This window comes from Mastomys coucha, unplaced genomic scaffold (genome assembly GCF_008632895.1).
Source record: "Mastomys coucha isolate ucsf_1 unplaced genomic scaffold, UCSF_Mcou_1 pScaffold23, whole genome shotgun sequence".
NCBI lineage: Eukaryota > Metazoa > Chordata > Mammalia > Rodentia > Muridae > Mastomys > Mastomys coucha.
The window spans coordinates 68358101-68380195 of record NW_022196906.1 but is presented as its reverse complement, the minus strand read 5'-3'; the positions used below and the strand labels follow the sequence as shown (position 1 = coordinate 68380195).

Sequence of the window (22095 nt, the reverse complement as noted above, 5' to 3'; positions counted from 1 at the left end):
CTTTACTGTGGCCCTGAACTCTCTGTTGTAGCAATTCTTTCATCTTTAGTTTTCATTTTGATGGATGGGAGTTAAGGGGGCAGTAATAAAGGGCAGCCGAGCTTGTTGTCTTCCCTCCCCAAGAACATGATGTTGAGACAGAAGAAGGAAAAATCTAAAATTTAAGCTGATCTGCATATCTCAGTAGCTTTGCTGGACAAAGTGATCTTAGACTGCTTAACAAAGCTCTAGAAGCTTCTAGAATACAAAGTTTCTATCTTCAGCTTCCCTGTTTTCTCCATGGGAGTTAGAACAGGAGTTAGAACCTTTGTTCCTTGTGTGTGATTCTGAGGATGGCAATTCACCGAACAGTCAGAACTTTTAATTGAGTGGAAAGTTGTCAAAAGTGTTTAACTTAAATTTGCTATTCAGCTGTAATTCTGTTAAGAACAGGAGCTTCAAAGACTAAGAGTTATATGGTTCATACATCTTCTTCTTAAATTAAGGAGAGCTTCTAGTTTGCCAAGACTCTGCAAAATGTAGTGTGTTATTTATAGACCAGTGATGTAGACAGAAACCCTTGCTCCCAGTCACTCCTCACCCACTCATTATTTTATACTTTTAAAAGGAAACTAAGAGCCAGGATGGTCGCCTGTCTACTGCCTACAATGGTTTTGTTCCAGTTGCCAATTTAATGCAAGATAGAATCAGTTGGGAAAGGAGTTTCAGTGAGGGGATCATCTAGGTCAGGCTCTCCTGTAGGCATGTCTGGGAGTGGGCGGTGGGTGTTATCATCATTACATTAACTGATATGAGAAGACCCACTGTAAAAGTGGGCAGCACCATTCCCTACGTTTGAATTATGAACTGTGAAAAGAGTAAAATGAAAAGGAGAAAGCAAGGTGAGCATGCATGCTCTCTGCTCTTGCCTATGGATGTGGCCAGCTGTTTAAAGTTCATGTTACCTTGATTTTCTTACAATGAAGCCCTTTCTCCATAAGCTTGTCTTGTCAGGTGTTTATTTTATCAGAGCAACAGGAAACAATGCTGAGGCAATGGCCTCTGGGAGGAGAGAGAGAGAGAGAGAGAAAGAGAGAGAGAGAGAGAGAGAAAGAGAGAGAGAGAGAGAGAAAGAGAGAGAGAGAAAGAGAGAGAAAGAGAGAAAAAGAGGGAGGGAGGCCTTCATACTTACCCCTTCTTTGTATTAGATACATCTGATTCCTACTTTATATTTACTAACAGAACTCCATACTTTCCCCAGCCAAATAATTTTATGGAGAGCACAGACCCACACTGACACAGTCCTGATGGCAGCAGCAAGAAGTAGGACTCAATTTTTATAGTATTTGCAGAGATAAATCATAAAATCCTTTAAAAGCAATCAATCCCTTCAGATTATTAAGTCTGTTCTTGCTTCCCAGAAGAAAATATCTTTTCTTAATGTTTTTTTAAACACACACACCAACTGTTTCCATTCCCATGGTTAGAAATTAATAAATCTGTCATTAATTTTCTGGGGATCCAGAGTAGTACACAGGAATAAGCAAGGGGTGAAGTGTGTTTTCTTTTGCTGATACACTGCAATACATACATACACTGATACATAGAAAAATGGCGGGAATTCATTTCTCTGCAGAATAACTCCAGTTACTCTAATAGGACAACTGCACCCTTTCCTGTCATTCACAGGGGCAGGGTGGGCAACTTACCTGAAGAACGGGGATGGCGTTAAAGACCCAGAGATGGACTCTGAGCTGCTGTCATGTCCTGTGGTTGTGTAGTTCTCTGACTTTGGACAGTGGTTGGCATCAGTGCTCTTCTGTCTTTGTAGAATGGGAACAGTAGGATTCACGGAGAGCTGAGGAGATTACATTAAGTGTGCTTTACTTCTTATTTCCATCTCCCTGCCTTGTGTTTTCTCGGTACAGAGGGAAAAATTCATAAAACTACTGGACCAGCTGCATAACTCCCTAAGGATTGACCTGTCAAAGTACAGGGTAGGTACAACATGATTTCCCCGAAGGTAGGGAAATCTTCCCTTTTCTAGATAATATCTTCCCTTAAGGTAGGGAAATCTGCCTTTGTTCTAGGTAATTTCTCACCATAGTTATCATTACCTGTTCTGTAATGGGAAAGTAATGCTGATTTTGAGTCTGATACATTGGAAGCAATCCTCAAGAGATCCTTTGTTGTTCTCATACTCTACATGCACATAAACCCTAACAATATCAATACACTGCGTGTGTACAGCTCGATCTTGGAATTCTTAACAACCATCTGGTTGAGTGCCCCAGAACACAGGTCCAGCCTCATTTTGAGAATGTATTTATAAAAAGTCTGTAGCCTTAATAGTAGATGCTTTTTTATAACTTATATTCATCAATGTTTTATTGAATATTTTCTTATTTTTATGTATGAAGCTCCTACATTCATTTTTAATTAATCTCTTAATGATGAATATGTAAATGGTTAGGTAGATGAATAGATAAGTTAATGGATGGATAAATAGATAGATGAAAATATGAGTTGGTAGATAGATAAACAGATGGTGATTGAATAAACATATAGACAAAGGTGAATAGATTAATGAATGGATGAATGATAAATAAATGGATAGATGAGTTGATTGATGGATAGATAGATTACAAATAAATAGATAGATAGATAGATAGATAGATAGATAGATAGATAGATGTTTCTGAAAATTACAAACTGAATTTTTTCAAGGTCCAATTGCATATTGAAAGTAACATCATTATATGAAGACAATATCACACATACCACCTTACTATAGAAGATATTTCAAGACAAGAGGAGCCTTGAACACAACTTATGTGTCATCACGTAGCCACTAAGCCCACTCAAGGTCATAAGACATATCAGTCTTATGGCCTGTCAGTTTGACATGTCAGTTTGAGATTTTCTGATGACTGTAGAAAACCTATGCAAAAGCAATTGTCAGTTAATAAGAGCTTTCTTAAGGTTAAAACCATTTTTTTTCCTTCAAGTACTTTTTTAAAGGCACTTTGGTTTTCCTCCAGAATTCTGAATATCTGTAATTTTTAAGTGACTGGTCTCAAGACACATCAGTATAGAGAAAGTCATGTCTCAAACTCATCACCTTTCAGATCTTGGAATACAATCTTATTTTCTTGTTTCCTTGTGGCTGAAAAGTAAACACGATCACCTGTACCATGTTCAAAGTAGCCTTTAAAAGTTAAACCCATCTTTGGAAAATGATAAAAAAGATTTAAATGTAAACCATTATCCCTTCTTTGAAAAAAATATTTTATAAGCAGGAATTAGTCCTTTAGCATTGCATAACTGATAATGTAGCATATGCTTAAAGCTTTGTCTTTATTGTTGAACAGTTTGATCCATTGATATGATAAATTTGATCATTTTCAGCTCTCCATTCTCCACTCTCATCACCTTCTCTCTCCTGCTGAAACACTTCTTATCAATAACCCCCCACTGTCATATCTTCATTTTGTGTGTGGCACACTGAGTTTCTTGTCTGAGTATGGGTAGGAGGTTATTTATTAGAACACGGTAACTCATCAGTCATCAGTAGCTGCTACACCTCTGAAGAAAATGGTACCCTGTGGATGAATAAAAGGATCCAGCTTTCTGAGATGAATAGCAGAATATTTCTAAATCATCTATTTTTCAGAATTTCTGTGATAAGACTTTAGAAAAAAGAATACTCTTTCATAAATTATTAACTGTTATGTGACCTGCCTCCTGCTTTTAATTTTTTTTTTCACTGTAAGCTTGTTTTCATTAGTTTCCATACTGCTGGTTCTACAACAACCTTACCTATCTCTGTTTCCTATTTAACCAGGAAAACTTTCCAGCCAGCAACAGTGAGAGACTACAGGACCTAAAGTCCACTGTGGACCTGCTGACCAGCATCACCTTCTTCCGGATGAAGGTATCTCATCTCATTCCCACAATGTCTTGGTGTGACACCAAAATAGATTTGTCCTTTGACAGAGTTTGGCTTTATCCTGTTCTTGATCAGGTCCAGCCAGAAATCCTGGGCTATATGACTTTTCCAACATAGGGTTTATCAAAGAAACAAGTTTTTCTAGTCACTTTACACTGATACATTGGGTCAGCACTAACTGTGTCTTCAAGAATGTTCTTTCAGTAATGGTACAAGACACTTTTTAAGAAATAGCAAAGTTATTATGCTAAGTCAAAGTAGAGTTACATTTCAGTATTAACAGAGATGAATTGCTAACTTTATACTGCAGAAAAGGTGGCTCTTCTTCACCCAGGGGTGCCAGCACACAGTGTTAGCAACTCTTATATAAGAACTGGTCATATGATTTCTTGGTACAGTTGGCTATAATCTACTAAACTCTCTAGGCATTTATGTTTTGATATATTCCTTCTTTAATATCAAATTCTGGGCATTGATAGAGAAGCAGTTAATTTATATTAATCCTTTTAAACACAGCTTTCTAGGATATAGACATAGTATTCTTTTTTCTTTGAAATAGAGTAATATGAGAGTTTGTCAGCAAGTCCTAAGACATCAAACAAAACAAAACAACATTCCAGGCAATATTTCTTACTTACCATTATTTCTGTCACTCACAGCACTAAAAAAATAAAAATAATAAAAATAAATAGGATTTTATAGTAGATAAAAAATAATAGCATGCTGTATGGATGATCATTGATTATCAGGATCCTTTGGTGACTGTAGTAAACAGAATTTGTTTCTGTTCTGATTTAGTAGTGCCAGTTTTCCAGAGAATGCTAGAGGGACCTGGTAATGGCTCAGCAGAAACGCTTACTCAGTTTTGACAAGTGATAGATATCACTGCAGGAAGGTGAGCGGGTAGGAAAATGGAGTGCTACTCCAGTGATAAGCATCTGCCCATGTCCCCCTCATCATGGCTCCTCTGATGATTATAATTCTACTGTTTATTTCACTAGTAAGAGGAACAAAGGAAACAGAATGTCCTCAAGTAATGACAAATTACTTTTATCTTCTTCTTTCTTTTGTATTGTTGACTGTCACATAGTCTGTTTCCTAGAAATGATGATCCCCCTCCCCCATTTACTTCCTCTTAGACACTAACACACTGGCTAGATTCCCTCCCCATACTGCTGAATCAACAGCTTCATTCTGTCCACTCTATACTCTCTATTATCAATTACACCTTTAATTTCTTTAAAACATTGCCAGACATGCTGGCTCAGTAGTAGAGAACACTTTCTGCTCTTCCAGAGGACCTAGGCTCTATTTCCAGTGCCTACATGGTTGCTCACAACCGTCTACAATTCCAGTTAAAACTGATCTGATGTATTCTTTTGATCCTTATGAAAATAGCATACATGTGGTTCACATACTACATTTAGGTGAACATACATACATACTAATAAATCTTTTGTTTTGGTTTGTTTTGGTTTGTTTTGGTTTGGTTTGGGTTTTTTTAATTTGTTTTTTTGGGTTTTTTTGGTTTTTTTGTTTGTTTGGTTGGTTGGTTTTGGGTTTTTTTTTTCAAGACAGGGTTTCTCTGTATAGCCCTGGCTGTCCTGAAGCTGACTCTGTAGACCAGGCTGGCCTCCAACTCAGAAATCTCCCTGCCTCTGCCTCCCAAGTGCTGGGATTAAAGGCGTGCACCACCACTGCTTGGTTTAATAAATCTTTAAAACACTGCTTGACTTCACTTATTCAAAACTCTTCAAAATTTTTCTTTCCTTCTACTATTTTTTTGGGGAATTATAATTTAATTGCAATATCTCTCCCTCCAAACACTCCCATATACCCCTTCCTCTCATCCTGTTCTCTTTCAAATTCATGGCCTTTTTATTTCTTTATTTTTTACTAATTTTTATTGGGCTCTGTGTGCATGCATTGGGTGTGTTTGTATTCCTAAATGTAACCTTTTTGGTATATATAATACTACCAGTTTTCAGGGCTGTTTGGCTGGCACTGGACAACCAACTTGTGTGCCTCTCCCTAGGGAAAGCCACCTCTCCTGTTCCCCTGTCCTCAGTTGCCTTAGCTCTTATATAGAGCTGAGACTTCATGGGCTTTTCTCCTTCCAGTTTGGCATGTTCATTGGCATCACCTGGATTCAGTTCAGGTTTGCGCAGTCATGATGCTGAAACCTTATGAGAGTGGCTTCTGATATTACTGCGAGACCCAAACTCACAGCCAATTCCCTGAGTTACTCTCTTGTTCTGTTAACCCTTCTGTCTTAATTGACCATAAAGCTCTTACAGCATTCTCCATGCAGGTCCCCTGTTCCCTTTTACCCTCTCCCTCTGACTTCATCTGCTATCCCTGTTCTCTGTGTTCTTTCTAGTGTATCAACCCTTCCCCTCTTCTCTCCATTGTTTTGTTTTTCTCATTGTGTGTTGTCATGCGTGTGTTTAACTTGTTTTGTACTCATTACCTCTAGAGTTTAAGCCTACAAGTAGAGGTGATTTTTTTCTTCATCCCTAGACTTGCTTATTTTACATTATCAGACATGTAGTGATTGCTTAGAATTTGTCAGTTGATGAAATAGAACTGAGAAAATGTTGTTCCCGATCATGTGAAATGCCTCTGCTAGGATGTTTAGAATCATGGACATTTTTAGGAGACTGCTGTCTCAGAAAACTAAATGGAAGATGTGTGTGTGTGTGTGTGTGTGTGTGTGTGTGTGTGTGTGTGTGTCATTCTTTAAAAATTCTTTTAAAAATTACATTCATGCAGAAGTGGTACACACCTTTATTCCCAGCACTCATCTGAGTTCGAGGCCAGCCTGGTCTACAGACTGAGTTTCATGACAGCCAGGGCTACACAGAGAAAAACATTGTCTCAGAAAACAACAACAAAACCATCTTACATTTATTTAGTGAGGGGCAAGGTGGGCACATGTATGGAGATCAGAGGGCAACTTGCAGGACTCACTTATCTTATTCCACAGTGTGGTTTCCAGGGATAAAATTCTGGTCATGAGACTAGGCAACAGTCTCCCTTATCCACTTAGCCATATCACCTGACTTACTAAAAAGATTTCTCAGGCTGTGTATTTTTAACATAATCAAATCACTTGAATATTGTTGAAATTGTTTTATGGGTTTGCAGCATTCTGCTATTTTTAAGAAAATGATTTGTCTGCTAGGTCCTGGAGCTGCAGAGTCCCCCAAAGGCCAGTGCAGTGGTGAAGGATTGTGTCAGGGCTTGTCTGGATTCCACTTACAAGTATATCTTCGACAACTGCCATGAACTCTATTCTCAGCTGATAGACCCGGTAAGAGAAGTGCAGCTTTATGAGCGCCGCCATTCTGTTTCTAATATCTGTTTCAGTACATTTGGAATAGCAGAAAATGGGGAGCTGTGCTCATTTGGTCTCACATTAACCACAGTTTGAGAATTCCCATCTCATGTCTTCACATTTGAACATCATTTCCCTACGTTTGAGCTAATTCATTCCTCACAATAGTTTTGTGTGGCAAAGGCAGATATTATTGTCCCTGTTTTTCAGGTACATAATTGCGTTTAGAAGAATTAAATGTCTGACTCAAGTTCACAGAGTGGGTAGCAGTTCCTTCAAGGTAAACCCGACATTAGGCCCAGATGACGTTAAGTGGAAATGCTCCCCACTCTTTTCTGTTTGTCCTCATTCTTCTTCTTTTAGTAAACATCTAGAGAAAAAATTTAAAAAGCTCCCATTGAAAATTCAGATGTGGAGGCTAGGAATGTAGCTCAGTTGGTAGGTTGATTACCTTGCATGCTCAAAGCCATGGGTTTGACCACCAACACTGCATAAACCTGGCATGGTGGCTCATGGCTATAATCCAGACATTTGAGGGTGGAGACAAAGGGGTCAACAATCCAAGGTCATTCTTAACTACATAGTATGTTCAAAGATGTTTGGGCTTATATTAAGCTCTTATGCCCCAAAATAAGGAAAAGGAAAGGAAACAGACAAAGGGTTGGAAATGTTCAATTGTGGAAGCAGCTGCATCAGATTTTTAAAGTCTCCATCTGTACTGGTGTGACTATTCTGTATTGTTCTAAGACTCTAAGTTCTGTATTAGACTCCTCTTTTCACCTTTGTAGTGATTAGAGAACCTTGTATGTAATTCTTTTACAGAGCTAAAAGTGTAGATATTACAACAGGGGTCATGGGATAAGGAATTTGATAGCACAGACTATAACCACCACCAGAGAAGATGGAATTCTGTAGCTGTTATCCACCAAAAAATTATCCATGCACAAGATAGCATGTCACACATCTCAGGCATTTGGTGAAAGGTGGGAGTTATTATTCTTGTTTATAAATGCACACAAGTTCAAATCCTAAGACTGATCTTAATGTGTGTTCTGACTCTTACATGCTAGAATTGGTAGAGCAAAGCCTCAGTATGGTAGTGTAAAATAGATAGAATGCTTTCCTGTCTACTTCAGAATTGGGTTGTGAAACCAAGACATGCTGCCAAGCACCTAGAGAATCAGAAATCAGTGCAGAAGCATCAGTGACGACAGCTACTTAAAAACACATAGGATAGAAACCAATGAAAGTTTCTTAGCATGATAATTCTGTTAAAGCCCAGACCCAGGTGGAGAGGAAAATGTGAAATTTAAAACAACGTTATTAGGAGCTCTGAGCCAACTGAAGTCCTACACAATTAACTGGGACAAGTTTTATTCTAAACATTAACATTTAAAACCTTCCAGTCAATCTAGATGTTGTCATCTTTATTAACTTGAATTTGTTCATAGGAATGAATATTATATATAGGAATATACATATATTTTTAAATAAATTAATTTTTTTATTTATAAGCAACAGTAGCAATGGGAAGGGCAGGATGGTGTAGCATACATAAAGTAGATTTGATGCTAGATGACTTCTTAGAAAAAGTCTTATGTGTAGGGTTATGTTTTCTGATTTCTCCTGACAACCCCCCCATGTCACAACAGTGTTGAAAGAGAAGGCTTGAGGCAAACATGTAGTAAATCACCCAATGTCTACCAAATAGAAACCTAGCTTGGTGCTACCCCATCAGTGGAGTCTATGCATATGGTAATCGGTGATGTTTGCATGCTATTTCACGAGAAAACTAAAGGATAATAGAATCTTGGAAGAAATTATTTGGTCCCTTTCTCTAAGTTGCTTGCTGCAATTGTTTTTTCTCAAATAGTCTACATGCTTCTCTATGGCTGGGTTCTATTTCCCTACCATCCTTTCAAATGTCTTATTGAAAAATACATCCTGCTATATTGCTTTTCTAAAAAAAGGAATATATCTTTTGAATTCTATCTTTGTTTGTTTGATTTTTTTTTTTTTTTAAGCAGGAGGGTGGTAAAGATGGCCAAGGAAAAAAACAACTCAAACAATATGGAAAAATTATTTCTGAGGTTTCAATCTTAGGTAGGAAAAAGAGTTTAAAGCCATCAGTAAATTCACACACATACAATAATTCTTCAGTTTCCCCTCCCCGCCCTTTCTTTTGGCCTTGTCATATATCAGATACTGTAAAAAGGGAGTGGGGAAAAGTAAGACAAACACAATCACTATGGACATACTTCTAGCAAAGCCATAATTACACCAGTAACTAAAAGAATGTCAAGTTCCAGGGAACAAAAAACATGATGTAGTTTTAAAATACAGAAATGGAAGAACCATTGCACTGGACCCCGGAATATAGGAAACAGTTAAGTTACAACTGCTGCTGAAAGCCTGTCTACGGGCAGACTGAGACTGACTACACTGCATTGCCCCCATTTGGTGAGGGGGCTGGAGAGCTGGCTCAGTGCCTGTGAGCACTTGTTACCTTGGCAGAGCATAGTCACTTACAACCATTTGTAATTCCAGTTCCAGGCCACCTAATGCCCTCTTCTAGCCCCCTTAAGTACTGCATTTACAGGATGCGCATATCCAGATGTAAGCAAATCTTCTTGAAAAGTCGCAGCATGGTAGGCCCTACCCATCAAGTTGACACCTGTGATTGGACTCAAGTTACTCACAACCTACTAAGACTGTCTTCACTGGGTTACCAATCACATGGACGTGGCCTAAATCACTCAGTTCTCTAACCTCATTTAGTTCTTCTTAAAACGTTTTCTGTTCTAAGTGGCCAATCGCTGGCTTACTTCTGTCTCACCAGCTGTTCCCCTTTGAGATTTTTATCCCAGACCTCCACCTCCAAGGATTTTCAATGTCACAGCCCCCACCCCAGTGCTTTGCCTTAGCCTCTAGCTATACGGAATGATTTAGTGCAGAATGTCAAACACCCAGCTGGACCGCACAATTCCAGATGGAAACCAACTTGTTGAAAGTCAGGCATTGGATCCAGGCTAGACAGGATGCAGAATCTTGACCATTTCTTTCATTCTGCAGGCGGCTCTTATGAGACCTAGATGAGATTAGGTTATCCTGCCCACTTTGTTCAACACAGAACCTTGTCTCTGGTTTGAGCGGCACTAGGATAATCTAGGGGGAGCTGAAGCTTTGAAAGGAGACCCATTTGAACTCCAATCAAAGTTTCCATCAACTAGAAAGCAACTGAGTCTTAAGCAAATTCCTCCAAGCTTTGATTTCTTTGTTTATTGAGAGGGGATAATGTTAATTACACTTGCTGCGAAAATTGCTGTGAGAGTTAAGGGAGGGTGTGTGTGTGTGTGTGTGTGTGTGTGTGTGTGTGTGTGTGTGTGTTGTCTGTAGATGCCTGGGAGGTCAACCTGTGATCCATCCTAGCAATACCTGCTTTGTTCTCAAATTAAGAACTGGCAAGGGGACTCATCAGTAACATGCGTTGAAAGGTAAGCTTTGATTCAGTGCTTTCCTTTTAGAGCTCCATGGTTAGTTATATAAGAGTGCCATTTGCAACACACAAAATCCAGTTTCCTGGGCCCACCAGTCTCTCTCTGAAATGTAAAGGTTGTTACTTTCCATCTGCTCACAGGGAACCTTCCAGGTATTTGGAAGCACTGAAATGTGTTCTGTAATTAAGCTTGGCACCAGAGCTCTGTCCAGATCGCCACTTCGGCAAATGTGCCCTGCTGCCCTTCCTCAGCTTCTGGCGTGGGTCCCTTTCATAACCAGTCACAGCAGCAAGGCTGCAGAAGCCAAGCCATCCTCCTCTTTCACAGGGAAACCTCTACTTTTGCCTTTGCTCAAGGAATGCAAAAGCAGGAATGCCACAAAGTTTTGCATAAAATGATCACAATAGGGGCTGGAGATGGCTTCAAGGCTTAAGAGCACTTACTGCCCTTACCGAAGACTGGGTGTAATTCTCAGCAGTCACCTAGGGAGTCTCAAGACCACCTGTAAGTCCACTCCAGGGGATCTGATGTCCTCTTCTGCCCTCTGCAGACACTGTATTCACACATGAGCATAAGCATAAGCATACATGGTTAAAAATAAAAGTAAAAAATTCAAAATTGTGACAATATTTTCCTGTGCACCACTTTCAAAAATATTATGTTTAAGTAGACCTCTTCTTATATTTGTGTGTGTGTACGTGTGTGTGTGTGTGTGTGTGTGTGTGTGTGTGTGTGTAGCCCTAGTTTATACAAATGGTGGCATACTATGCAGTACTGTACTGAGCCTTATTTCATTTCCTGTGTCTTAGAGATGGTTTCATAATTAATGCACAAGAACATTCTGATATTTCATATTTGCATAGCATATTAGATAGATACTTTACAGTTTAACCCTTCCCTCTTAATAGAAATTTAAATTATTTCATGTTACATTATTTAAAACAATGCTGGGAAAATCTTATATATAACTTTGTGTCTTGTAAAAGAAAGGGTTCTCAGAATTCTAAGAGATGTGTATGATTGATGAGAAACAGACTTACAATTTTAAGGAATACTAACAAATTACCCTCCAAAGAGGTTTTAAGGTACTTTAGGCACTGCTGTAATCTATAGCAGGGTCTTTTTTCTGTAGAGTAGCCATAAAAAGTCCTACAAAAGCTAATATCTCAGGCCATCTGGGCAGCTCTGAAAAATAGATTTCATAATTAATAAGCCAAACAGTTTCATTTCCCATCATTTCTGGAGGTTAAGAAGGTACCAGATTATGACTCTAGCAGGTTCAGGGTCTGGTGTGACCCGCCGTCTCCTTCCCAGGCTTCACCTTTGAGGTGTACCTCTCTTAGCAGAGGAGCTAGGCGTCTCCTGCCTACCCCTTCATTTGGACAATGTCCCATGAGACAGTAAGAGCTCCTCACCTTGATCATTGCTCTATAATAGGCTCAGTGTCAGAATGTTTTCTCATTGGATGTTAGATCCAGCATATGAATTCTAGTGGACATTAACATCAGCACATAATAACAGCAGTTGTTTTGATTTTTCTTAATTTGATAGATATGGACTAATGAATTGTTATATGCATGTATCTTGTATTGAGGTTTAAACATGTTTCATATGTTAGAACTCCAATACTTGATCAAAGTATATGACATTTTTGATCAGTAGGATTTTTACTCTATAGTTAAGCTGAATCTATGTTCTGATAAGAACTGCAATGAGAATTTCTTTAAATTATACTTATGATGGGGTTTGCTTTCTAATTTTATGCCATCAGTTGCATCCATCGACACATAGCTTATTTAGAAGTAACGTCTTGACAAGAACTACCATCCTTGCTGTAAGATTAGCTTTAAAACCTGGTCAGTTTTTTGTCTGTGATGTATGCGTGCAGATCTTTTTAATGTTTGGACACCTAACTCCCCTAGAAGTTATCCTGCTATGGAGTGTGATGAAACATTGCCTTAAAGCAATGCTTCAGTGAAAGTTTGAAAACAAAAGTATGAATTATAGAAGAGTATTAAATCAACAAATAGCATCCCCGCCTTGCCTTGCATCCATCCTAAAATACAGCCCCGGGAAGAGCGGAAGGGCTTTCTCGTTTTCTTCCGCCATCTAGCAGGACTCTGGAAATTGGTTTCATGAAATATTAAACTTGAAAATAGTTGTAAAGCCCCACGTTAGGAATAAAGTGGCTTTCTCAGTTCTAAACTTACTACTTGAAATCCTTTTTAAAGGTGGAAGAGCTAGCTATTGCTTTTTAGAAGTGTAAAATTATACATACATTTTGTATACTGATAAATTTTAAATGGTAAGGCAGAAATTAGTTCTCTCTTAACTCATTTATTGGGGGAAAATTAAAAAAAAACTCAGAAAAATAAGTTAATTGCTAAAGGTAGAATTTTTTAGGAGAAAGCCATTTGTGAAGCTAATCACTGAGAAAGGCAGAAGGAAACCCATGTAAACAATTCTAGGTAGACAATCCTCAGTGGCAGTGGATTCCCAGTGGACTCCCTCAGTGGCAGTGGATTCCCAGTGGACTCCCTCAGTGGCAGTGGATTCCCAATGGACTCCCTCAGTGGCAGTGGATTCCCAGTGGACTCTCTCAGTGGCAGTGGATTCCCAGTGGACACCCTCAGTGGCAGTGGATTCCCAGTGGACTCCCTCAGTGGCTGTGGATTCCCAGTGGACTCCCTCAGTGGCTGTGGATTCCCAGTGGACTCCCTCAGTGGCTGTGCACATCCCCCTCATTCTTAGAACTGCACTTCTTATTGGAATTGTATTTTCTTCTTCAAAAGAATATTTCTATTCCTTTCTTGACGTTTCTCAAAAACCATGTAGTTTTGGCTGTGGTAATGGTAGACATATATCAAGATACCTTAGTTTTAAAGGAAAAATGAACATGTAGAGGATTTTATATTCAAAGAGCCCCCTAGACTCTTTTCATAATTCACTCTATTTGACCAAGGAAAGGCAAGGTACTCGAGGTAGATGTTGACATTTGAGGAAATGCATCAGTTGAGATTAAGCTAGGGATATAACTGTGCTCCTATATCACTATTATCCTTATGTGCCCCACATATGTGCCTGTCTGTGCAGTTGGTCCCTGGCCTCTTCCTGTTCCATGTGAGCATTAGACTAGACACTCTTTGGGCCAGAGCATTAGCTCATCCACCTCCCAAGTTCATTTGCTATTGCATTGTTTGCAAAGTGATGGAGTCCAGAGTCCACTGCATCAGCAGCTCCTGGAGAGTATTTAGCAAAGACATGCTCAGGCCCCACCCACCAACTCTGAAGGAGAAGGTTTTGAGGGTAAGACCCACCAAACTGCTCAACAAACCCTGCAGGAGATTCTACCATTCCATTGTTTTTTGAGAATCATGAATGTGCAGTGTTACTCAGAAAAGTAAAGGGGACGTTTTAACAACAGATGGTGGCCTGGGAGAGTAAGGATGGTAGGCATATGAGTGCAAGGTCCAGGCAGAGTGTTATTTAAAAAAAAAAAATGAGTTCACATCTCAGACTTGGGAGGGGGTCTGATGCAACCAGAAAGCACATCTGGAGCAGCTGTTATTAATCTCAAGGCTGAGCTGACCCTGAGGCTCAGTAATAAGGAAGGTGTTATCATTCATTTGACACAAGTGACTAAGCAGTGAATTCTGTGGGGACTGCAGCATGGGGTCCCTTTTTCCTGACAGGTAAGGCCAAGAAGTGAAAGACATGTAGGAAGCCAAGTTTAATAGTTTGAGTTTGTCCTGAAAGAACTGTGGAGCCTGTAGGAATTTTAAATAGGAGCCTTGCGTGATCAGATTCACATTTGTAAAGATGGAGCTGACAGCAGCAGAGACTTAATTGGAAGGGCAGGATTGAGAGCACAGAGAGCAGCCCACGGGCTAGTTGGGTTATCTTGCTCCATTATGGGTCCTAATAGAACCCAATTTAGATGACTTGTTCTTTCTAGAATAATTCATTTACAAAACTATGTCTTAGCTCTGTGGTGTGTTGGGGCACACTAACATCTGCAGACGATAAGCATCTCACATCTGAAAAAGTGCTTTTCAGTTTGGGGATCCTTGGCAACTATGGGTATTTATAGACTGTACCATGAAAATAAGCTATTTTGAGTGCATTTAAAAACCCAACAAAAATCATATAATTGTGTTGAGGCAAGTTTAAATGCTTGTGTCCATTTGGCACAGATACTTTCTCTCTCAATGCTGATGAGAAACTCCAGCCTGACCTTTGCTACCCAGGAGCACTGCGAAAGTGAGAAAAGGAGTCCTTTGCTTAACTGATACAATATAAAACAAGAAGAATGGGATCCAGTGGGAAAAAATAAACACACATATCTTTGTTGTTAAAGACTGCAGAAGTGTGACATTATCTGTTAGTGATGTAGCAGACATGATTGAATTAGGTGGTTACCCAAGCCTTCACCAGAAAAAAATTACCTAAAAATGAAAAGAAAAATTGAATTGTGTGAAAATAATTCAATTTTTAAAATAAAAAGTCATGTTTTATTTGTAAGTAATTGTACTGAGAACCCTCTGGCCCTTGGAATCTAGTTCAGTCTTTCTATCTTTTTTCTTTCTTTTTCTTTTTCTTTTTTTGTTGGACCTAGGGGGCCTTCAGGGTCTAGTGACATTCTATACAATTTCAAATTCAATTCAGTATCAAGTGTCAGGGGCTCTTGTTATTTGATTGAGCTGATAGCAGTCCATGCTTTCCTTGACGGATAATAAGATTTCAATTCAATAATACTTCACATGGAACCAAGCCCATATGAATCTAAAGCAAACACCTAGAGTTGTGGTGGAAAATATGGTCCTATATTAAGTTTCATGCACATCACCAGTAAAGAGACACATGCCCAATTATACTAGCTGTATGCTTTCATTAACTAGCTTAACAGATCTTTGTTAATGTAATCCATGTCTTGAAAATGCTAGCAACACACTTAGCTAGTGATTTGATTCTTACTGATGGTCTGTGACATGGAGTAAGAAACCATGAGTGAGCCTAGTTGTATCATACTATAGCTAGTGCCACTGGACATCAATACAGTCACACTGGGTTGTAACCACTGTTCAGACACACATTGGCACTTACCCTAACACCGTGCCCAGCACAGTAGTACAAACAGGATTGAAAGGACTCCAGTTAAAAAATTTTTTTAAGTTTCTCACCTTTGCTCACCAGTAAAGATTCTTTTCAGAGAGCCAATCTTCTATCTCAGATCAGCAGAAGTGTAGAATGTAGCTATATGGCTGGGATATTCTTCTGTCCAATCTCTTACTGATTCTATTAGATATAGACTCCACACTGAGGTCCTTCATTCTAGATCATGCTTCCTCTTCATAATGCTTGTGCATTGTATCCCCTCAAGTGTGTGTGTGTGTGTGTGTGTGTGTGTATGTATGTGTGTGTGTATATATATATATATGTATATATATATATAATTTATGTATATGTTTATTGTGTGCATCTGTGCATGAAATGCCTGTAGAAGCCAGAAAAGGGCATCAGATGTCTAGGAGCTGGAGTTACAGACAGTTATGAGCTACATGATGTGAGTGCTGGGAACTGAACTCAGGTCCTCACATCCTCTTAACACCTGAGTCATCTCTCTAGCTGCTAGAATTTACATACAAACATGTCATGTACATTGGACACATTCCCTCCTCTCATCTTATGTACCCCCTTGAGTCACCTTTTGTTCTGTAGATAGTTTCACATTCACTTCATCTCTTATATGTATGCGAGCTTTTATGTATCTACAGAAAATCTCGGATTAACTTTCCAGCTGAGGTTGAGATACAGAAACTTATAATCATACCTATAGATACAACACACACACACACACACACACACACACACACACACACACACACCAAAGAATTGGCAGGGATGTAAATATCTATTAGTCCATCACCACCACTTTTAATTTTTCCTTTTTATTTACCAAAACTAATTTCTCTTATATTTGCCAAATATCCTGTACATTCCCTAGAAATCTGAGATAGAATCAATGACCACGTTCACTTGTGATTTTTCACATCATCCCTGATTCCTAGGAGATTTGAACTTTGTGACAGAAGCATCCAAGTTTTCCCAGTTAGATTTCACATGATAAACTTCCTTCCTAGGCTTCCCATTGGCCAGTCCACAGGGAAAATCCTGACCCCAGCAATAACCTATGTTGGGAATACAATGAAAATATCCTTGGGGATTCCCCAGTTGCACTGTGGTTTTCCTGGAGACTTGGTGCTTGGATCATTCATCTTCTACACTGGTAAAGCATCAGGATTTTATAATGGACACACTTGCCTAATTTAGATACATGGAATTAGATGGTTTTTCTTCCCTTTGTTGCACAATGTGAAACTTTGTCATTACTTCATTGTTCCAATGCAGACAATTTCAGTACTATGTCATTCCAGTCCTTATTTTATTAATGACTCCCTTTAAGATTAAGTATCTCTTTCCCAGCTACAGAGGGCTTTAATTTGATTTTAAAAGCATCTGGTTTGTTGTAATTATGCTGTTGCTCAGATGTAGCTGCTGTGGCTGCCTGTGCTGCTTCATGCTGCATTTCTGACCCTCCCACCCCACCCTGACAGTGGATTCTCTTCCATGCCACAGCAGAATGTCACAAAGAGGCCAGCAGCTTAGCATGCTGACATCCACCTCCTGAGATTTCTCTCGTGGCTTTACCGAGGTGGATTTTAATCCTGCCTTGTATTTTGCCTGAGGTTTACTCTTCTAGCCCAATTTCAAATCCCCGGGATTAAAAGCTATCTTTGTCCAAAAGCATTTTATTGTATTTATTTATGTCACAAGAATTCACACACTGACACACAGAATTGCATGTGCACCCTATACCTTGCACATTGAATTAACTGTAGTGTTCCTTTAATTAATTTATTTATTTGTGTGCAGTGGAGGCACATGCATGCTGTAGTGCACATGTAAAGCTTAGCGGACAACCTGTGGGAATTGGTTCTCTCCTTCCACCATATGGGTCCCTGGGACTGAATTCAAGTTGTCAGGCTTCACAGCAAGTACCTTTAACTGTCCAATCCTCTCACCAGGCCTGACTGTGGTTTTTGTTGAGATACATATTTGATATATAGTCAGTTAAATGGTGAAGTTGTATCTATTAAATAACTTCATGAGTGTTTGACTCTGGGATATCAGTTATAATTGAGAAAATCGGGGTTGGCTAGAAGAAAGAAATCTGGCACAGTGAGGGAAAAGGAAGCTTTGTTTTGTTTTGTTTTGTTTTGTTTTGTTTTGTTTTGTTGTTTGAAACAAGGTTTCTCTGTATAGCCTTGGCTGTCCTGGAACTCACTCTGTAGACCAGGCTGGACTTGAACTCAGAAATCCGACTGCCTCTGCCCCCCAAGTGCTGGGATTAAAGGCATGTGCCGCCACCGCCACCCAGCCAGGAAACTTGACAACCTTTCTCCTAAACACCATCTAAGCACTAGGTGTTTGTTATAGCAACACGCATGAATGTTCCCAGATATCCTGAAGGAGCATTATAGTAGTCATCTTTCTTGTTTTTCTGGAAAATATCTGTCCAATTTTTAAATATATCGAGATGTCTCTTGTCTGCGTGCTTAAAATACACCCAACCATTTGTGGGTATCAGGCTCTAATGTCTCTGTTGGAATAGAGCAGACCACTACTCCATGAAACCCAGCAGGATCCTGGACTGCTGGCTCTGCCTGCTTTATCTTTTCATAGGAAATATCCATGCCTATCAACAATCTCCAGGGGAAACATGACCTTACAGGGTTTAAGTATGTTCAAGAGAGCTGTTTATGTATACAGGTCCATCAATATTAAAATTGTTTCTTAGAACCTGTCAGAACAGAAAGAACCAGACAACCAGACAAGACAAGCCTCACACGCTTAACAGTTTGAGCAATCCAGAAAGGTCTTCCATGGAGCCTACATTTCCTCTTGCCTTTCCTTGTGCTACCACGTTCTCTCCACTACAATGCTCATGTTTCTCAATTGTACCTATCCCCACGCTCAGCTTTGCTGCCACCTTTCCCATAGCAATTTCCTGAGAGATGTAACCGAGAGTAATTTTCTCAACTGTGTTTTGGTATTTTGTTCTTATTCATGATGTTATTTTTATACTTTAAATTACTGTTATTTTGCTCATATTATTATGTGGATTATGGGACAATTCAGCTCATCTGTTATATGACAGGCACTTTGGAGGGAGCATTTTAAGTCTGCTTTGTCTTTGAAAATCTGGTTCCTTCCATTTTTATACAATGTTTTACATACGGTATCTCCTCAGTTAATATGGAGCAGAATGTATGGTGAAGATTAAATCTTTGACAGCTCTGCTTCTAGAGAAAAGACACACTTGACTCAACAAGTGGCATCCTTACAAAGCATGCTCTGACCATTGTCGTCATCCTGGAGAATCTTCAGGTGCTGGTCCCAATTGAGATCAGAGCACCTGTCCTTACAGAGTAGACTGAGTCAAGTCAGGTCCACGCAATAGAATCATGAATGATGCTGGAGAAAAATGTGTCCCTGCCCTGCCCAGCACTACAAACTTGAGCCAACTGTAGCTAATAAGTACTCAAATCAGTACTAGGAAAATGAAATAAGCATTTTTTAAAATCCTGTTTAATTTGAATAACCATGTTTGACTAGTGGCTGGTGGCACTGGGTTGGGAAACACAGCTCTGGAGCTCAGAACAGCAGCTAACTCTCACACTGGAAAAGAAAAGAAAAAAGAGAGAAGTACTTTGTCAGAGACGACAGAACTGAGGTTGGGATGCCCATTTTGCTACTGTGGGGATCAAATTGTCTTCTGTCACTTCCCTTTCCTTAGATGATACCTTGAGACTCTGATTATCTTTCTGTAACCAAATCAAATGTCACCTCTTCTGTTAAGGAACTCCTGTCGCTGTCTATATCCAATTCTCCTGACTGGCCTGCATTTAAACAGTGGGCCTAAAATAATGGAACCTTAAACACCTTATTCAACTTTTCTGCAGCTAAGCTAATTCCTCCCTCCCCAGACCTAGTGATGCTAACACCTAACCCACATTCACCTTCTTCATAACTGTAGAGTACCTGCTCAGTTCCCAGTATTCCCAGGACGGCAGAGGTTCTACTCAGCAAATGAGAGTTGCCTATTTCACAGAATAGACCCAGGTAAACAACTAAACACACAGTTGTGGGAAGGTGCTGTTAAATTACGACTGGGAGGCTCTTGTTTCAGTCTGAGACAGAATTAGTGTTCGGTGAATGTTAACGTTAGGATTATCCCCTCTATCATTATTAAGCTGCAGAATCCATCTCACAAAAGAGACTGAGTTCATTAGCAAGGCATTGTTCTCTTAAGCAACAGTGGCGAAACTGTTCATGACTGTTAATTAGGGGGAAACATTACAATCGGTTCTATTAAGAAGGGATTAGCTCATGTGTGCATGGAAGGACCATCCAGGACTGTAGAAGAGGAAGAACAAGCTTTCTCTAGACACTCCCACAAATAAACTTGAACTTCCTTGTGTTTTTGCATTCATAACTAGATCAACAGTTTTTAGTTAATGTTTTTGGTTATTGGTTGTTGTTGTCATTGTTGTTATTGTTTGTTGTTGTTAAGGGCTGTTAGCTGAAGAAAAGTTGAGTGGCACCTATTTGATGATTCAGCATCTCTTTCAATTTCAATTGGACACTGCTAGGGTTAAAGTGCAGTTATTTGGGATTTCTAGAAATTTTACTATCAGCCTACCTTTTCCTTTTATGCCTCTGTAATACAATCTTGCATGAGGTCTGCGTTTGCAAGTTGTATTGATAAGAGGTCCTCTGGATTACTATTTCCTTTGTAACACTGAATTCCTAAGTAATGATTCCAGCATTGAGAAGAAGTTCATAACTGAAAGAATGCACCAGAGGGGCTGGAGAGAGAGAGAGAGAGAGAGAGAGAGAGAGAGAGAGAGAGAGAGAGAGACATCATACACATACATACACATACACACACACACACACAGAGAGAGAGAGAGAGAGAGAGAGAGAGAGAGAGAGAGAGAGAGAGATTAAGAGAGTATATTACTACTACAGATGATCTAAGTTTTGTTTCCAACACCAACAAATGAGAGTAACTCTAACTCCTGGACATCTGATGCCCTCTTCTGGCCTCCATGGGTATCTGAACTCATGTGCACATACACAGTCCCACAGACATACACAATCATATATATAACATCATAACATAGATGTAATTTAAAAATACATTAAACTTTTAAAAAGCAGACTGTACCAAACAAATTTTGTTTTCTCAATGAATTCCTAGATCTGAGAGGAAATCTTAGAAAATCATGTTTTTGGCTATAAAGATATGTTATTGGCTATTAAAGACATGGAATGAGGAAATACTGCCTCCTGTCTAATTACAGGTACATTGCCAAGTTGGGAAAGTTGTTAGTTTCTCCTTTTATGATTTTAGTTTTGCATAATTTCTCTAATTTATTATTTTACTAAGGGTTGGATGGATAATAAGAAAAAGTGGCCCTCAGCTAGTTCTGGTGCTTAAAGAGGGCCTGAGATTTTGCTGAGCCTGAGGTCAAGGGGAAAGAAGCAACCATGGTGTGTGGGCCCCTGGTTCCTATTGTAAGTTTTTCCTGATTTTTACACTGAAGTCTCTGGTTACTCAGGACTCTTCACAGTACTGACTATGTCCTCTTCTGCTGCTTCTTTGGGTGATGTGTTTCTCAGGAGCACACAGCTCTTCCATGACTTCACGTGTTGAGCCTGCCCATGCCACTTTACAGAGACATCCCTTCGCATTTGTAGTATTTAACATTTTAGTGTGTTTATACATTACTTCCACTGTATTTTGTACACAAATGAGAGACAGATAGTGACCTGATGGCATGTTACATACTCAAAGTGTCAGAAGTGACCTGTACCCAAGCCATTGACTGTCACTAGTCAGCGTGGCTCCATGACACAGAGAAACAACTCAGAAAAGCCTGGCTCTGGTGGCTTCAACTTTAGACACTCTGATCACTTGGAGTGACTTTTTAGACTCAAGAAATGCCTTAAAATGATAATGTAAGCTTCTCATTATACAGAGAAAAGTAGGACCTGAAATCTTTAAGGCCCTTTTCAAGTCTAAAACATCAGACATCAGCAACCTGACATTATGTCCTGATGTAGTACCTGCCACCAGAGCCTGGCTAATTCAGGTTGAATTGCAACCCTGCCATTCAGCTTTGGTTTACTTCTGAGGAAACCAAAATGTAATGCCTTCCAGTTAATCATCCTGATTTCCACCTTAACTTCTTGTCAGGGTTTTATTT

General features: G+C 39.4%; 1 protein-coding gene across 1 annotated transcript in view; it reads left to right on the top strand.

The window, feature by feature from the left end:
* The window catches only part of Unc13c (unc-13 homolog C), a 465433-nt gene that overhangs the window by 272452 nt on the left and 170886 nt on the right, over positions 1-22095 (top strand). The window contains exons 15-17 of the mRNA XM_031344063.1: positions 1908-1976; positions 3824-3913; positions 7113-7241. Coding sequence (XP_031199923.1) covers positions 1908-1976; positions 3824-3913; positions 7113-7241 — 288 coding nt within the window. The remainder of the gene's footprint in view (positions 1-1907; positions 1977-3823; positions 3914-7112; positions 7242-22095) is intronic.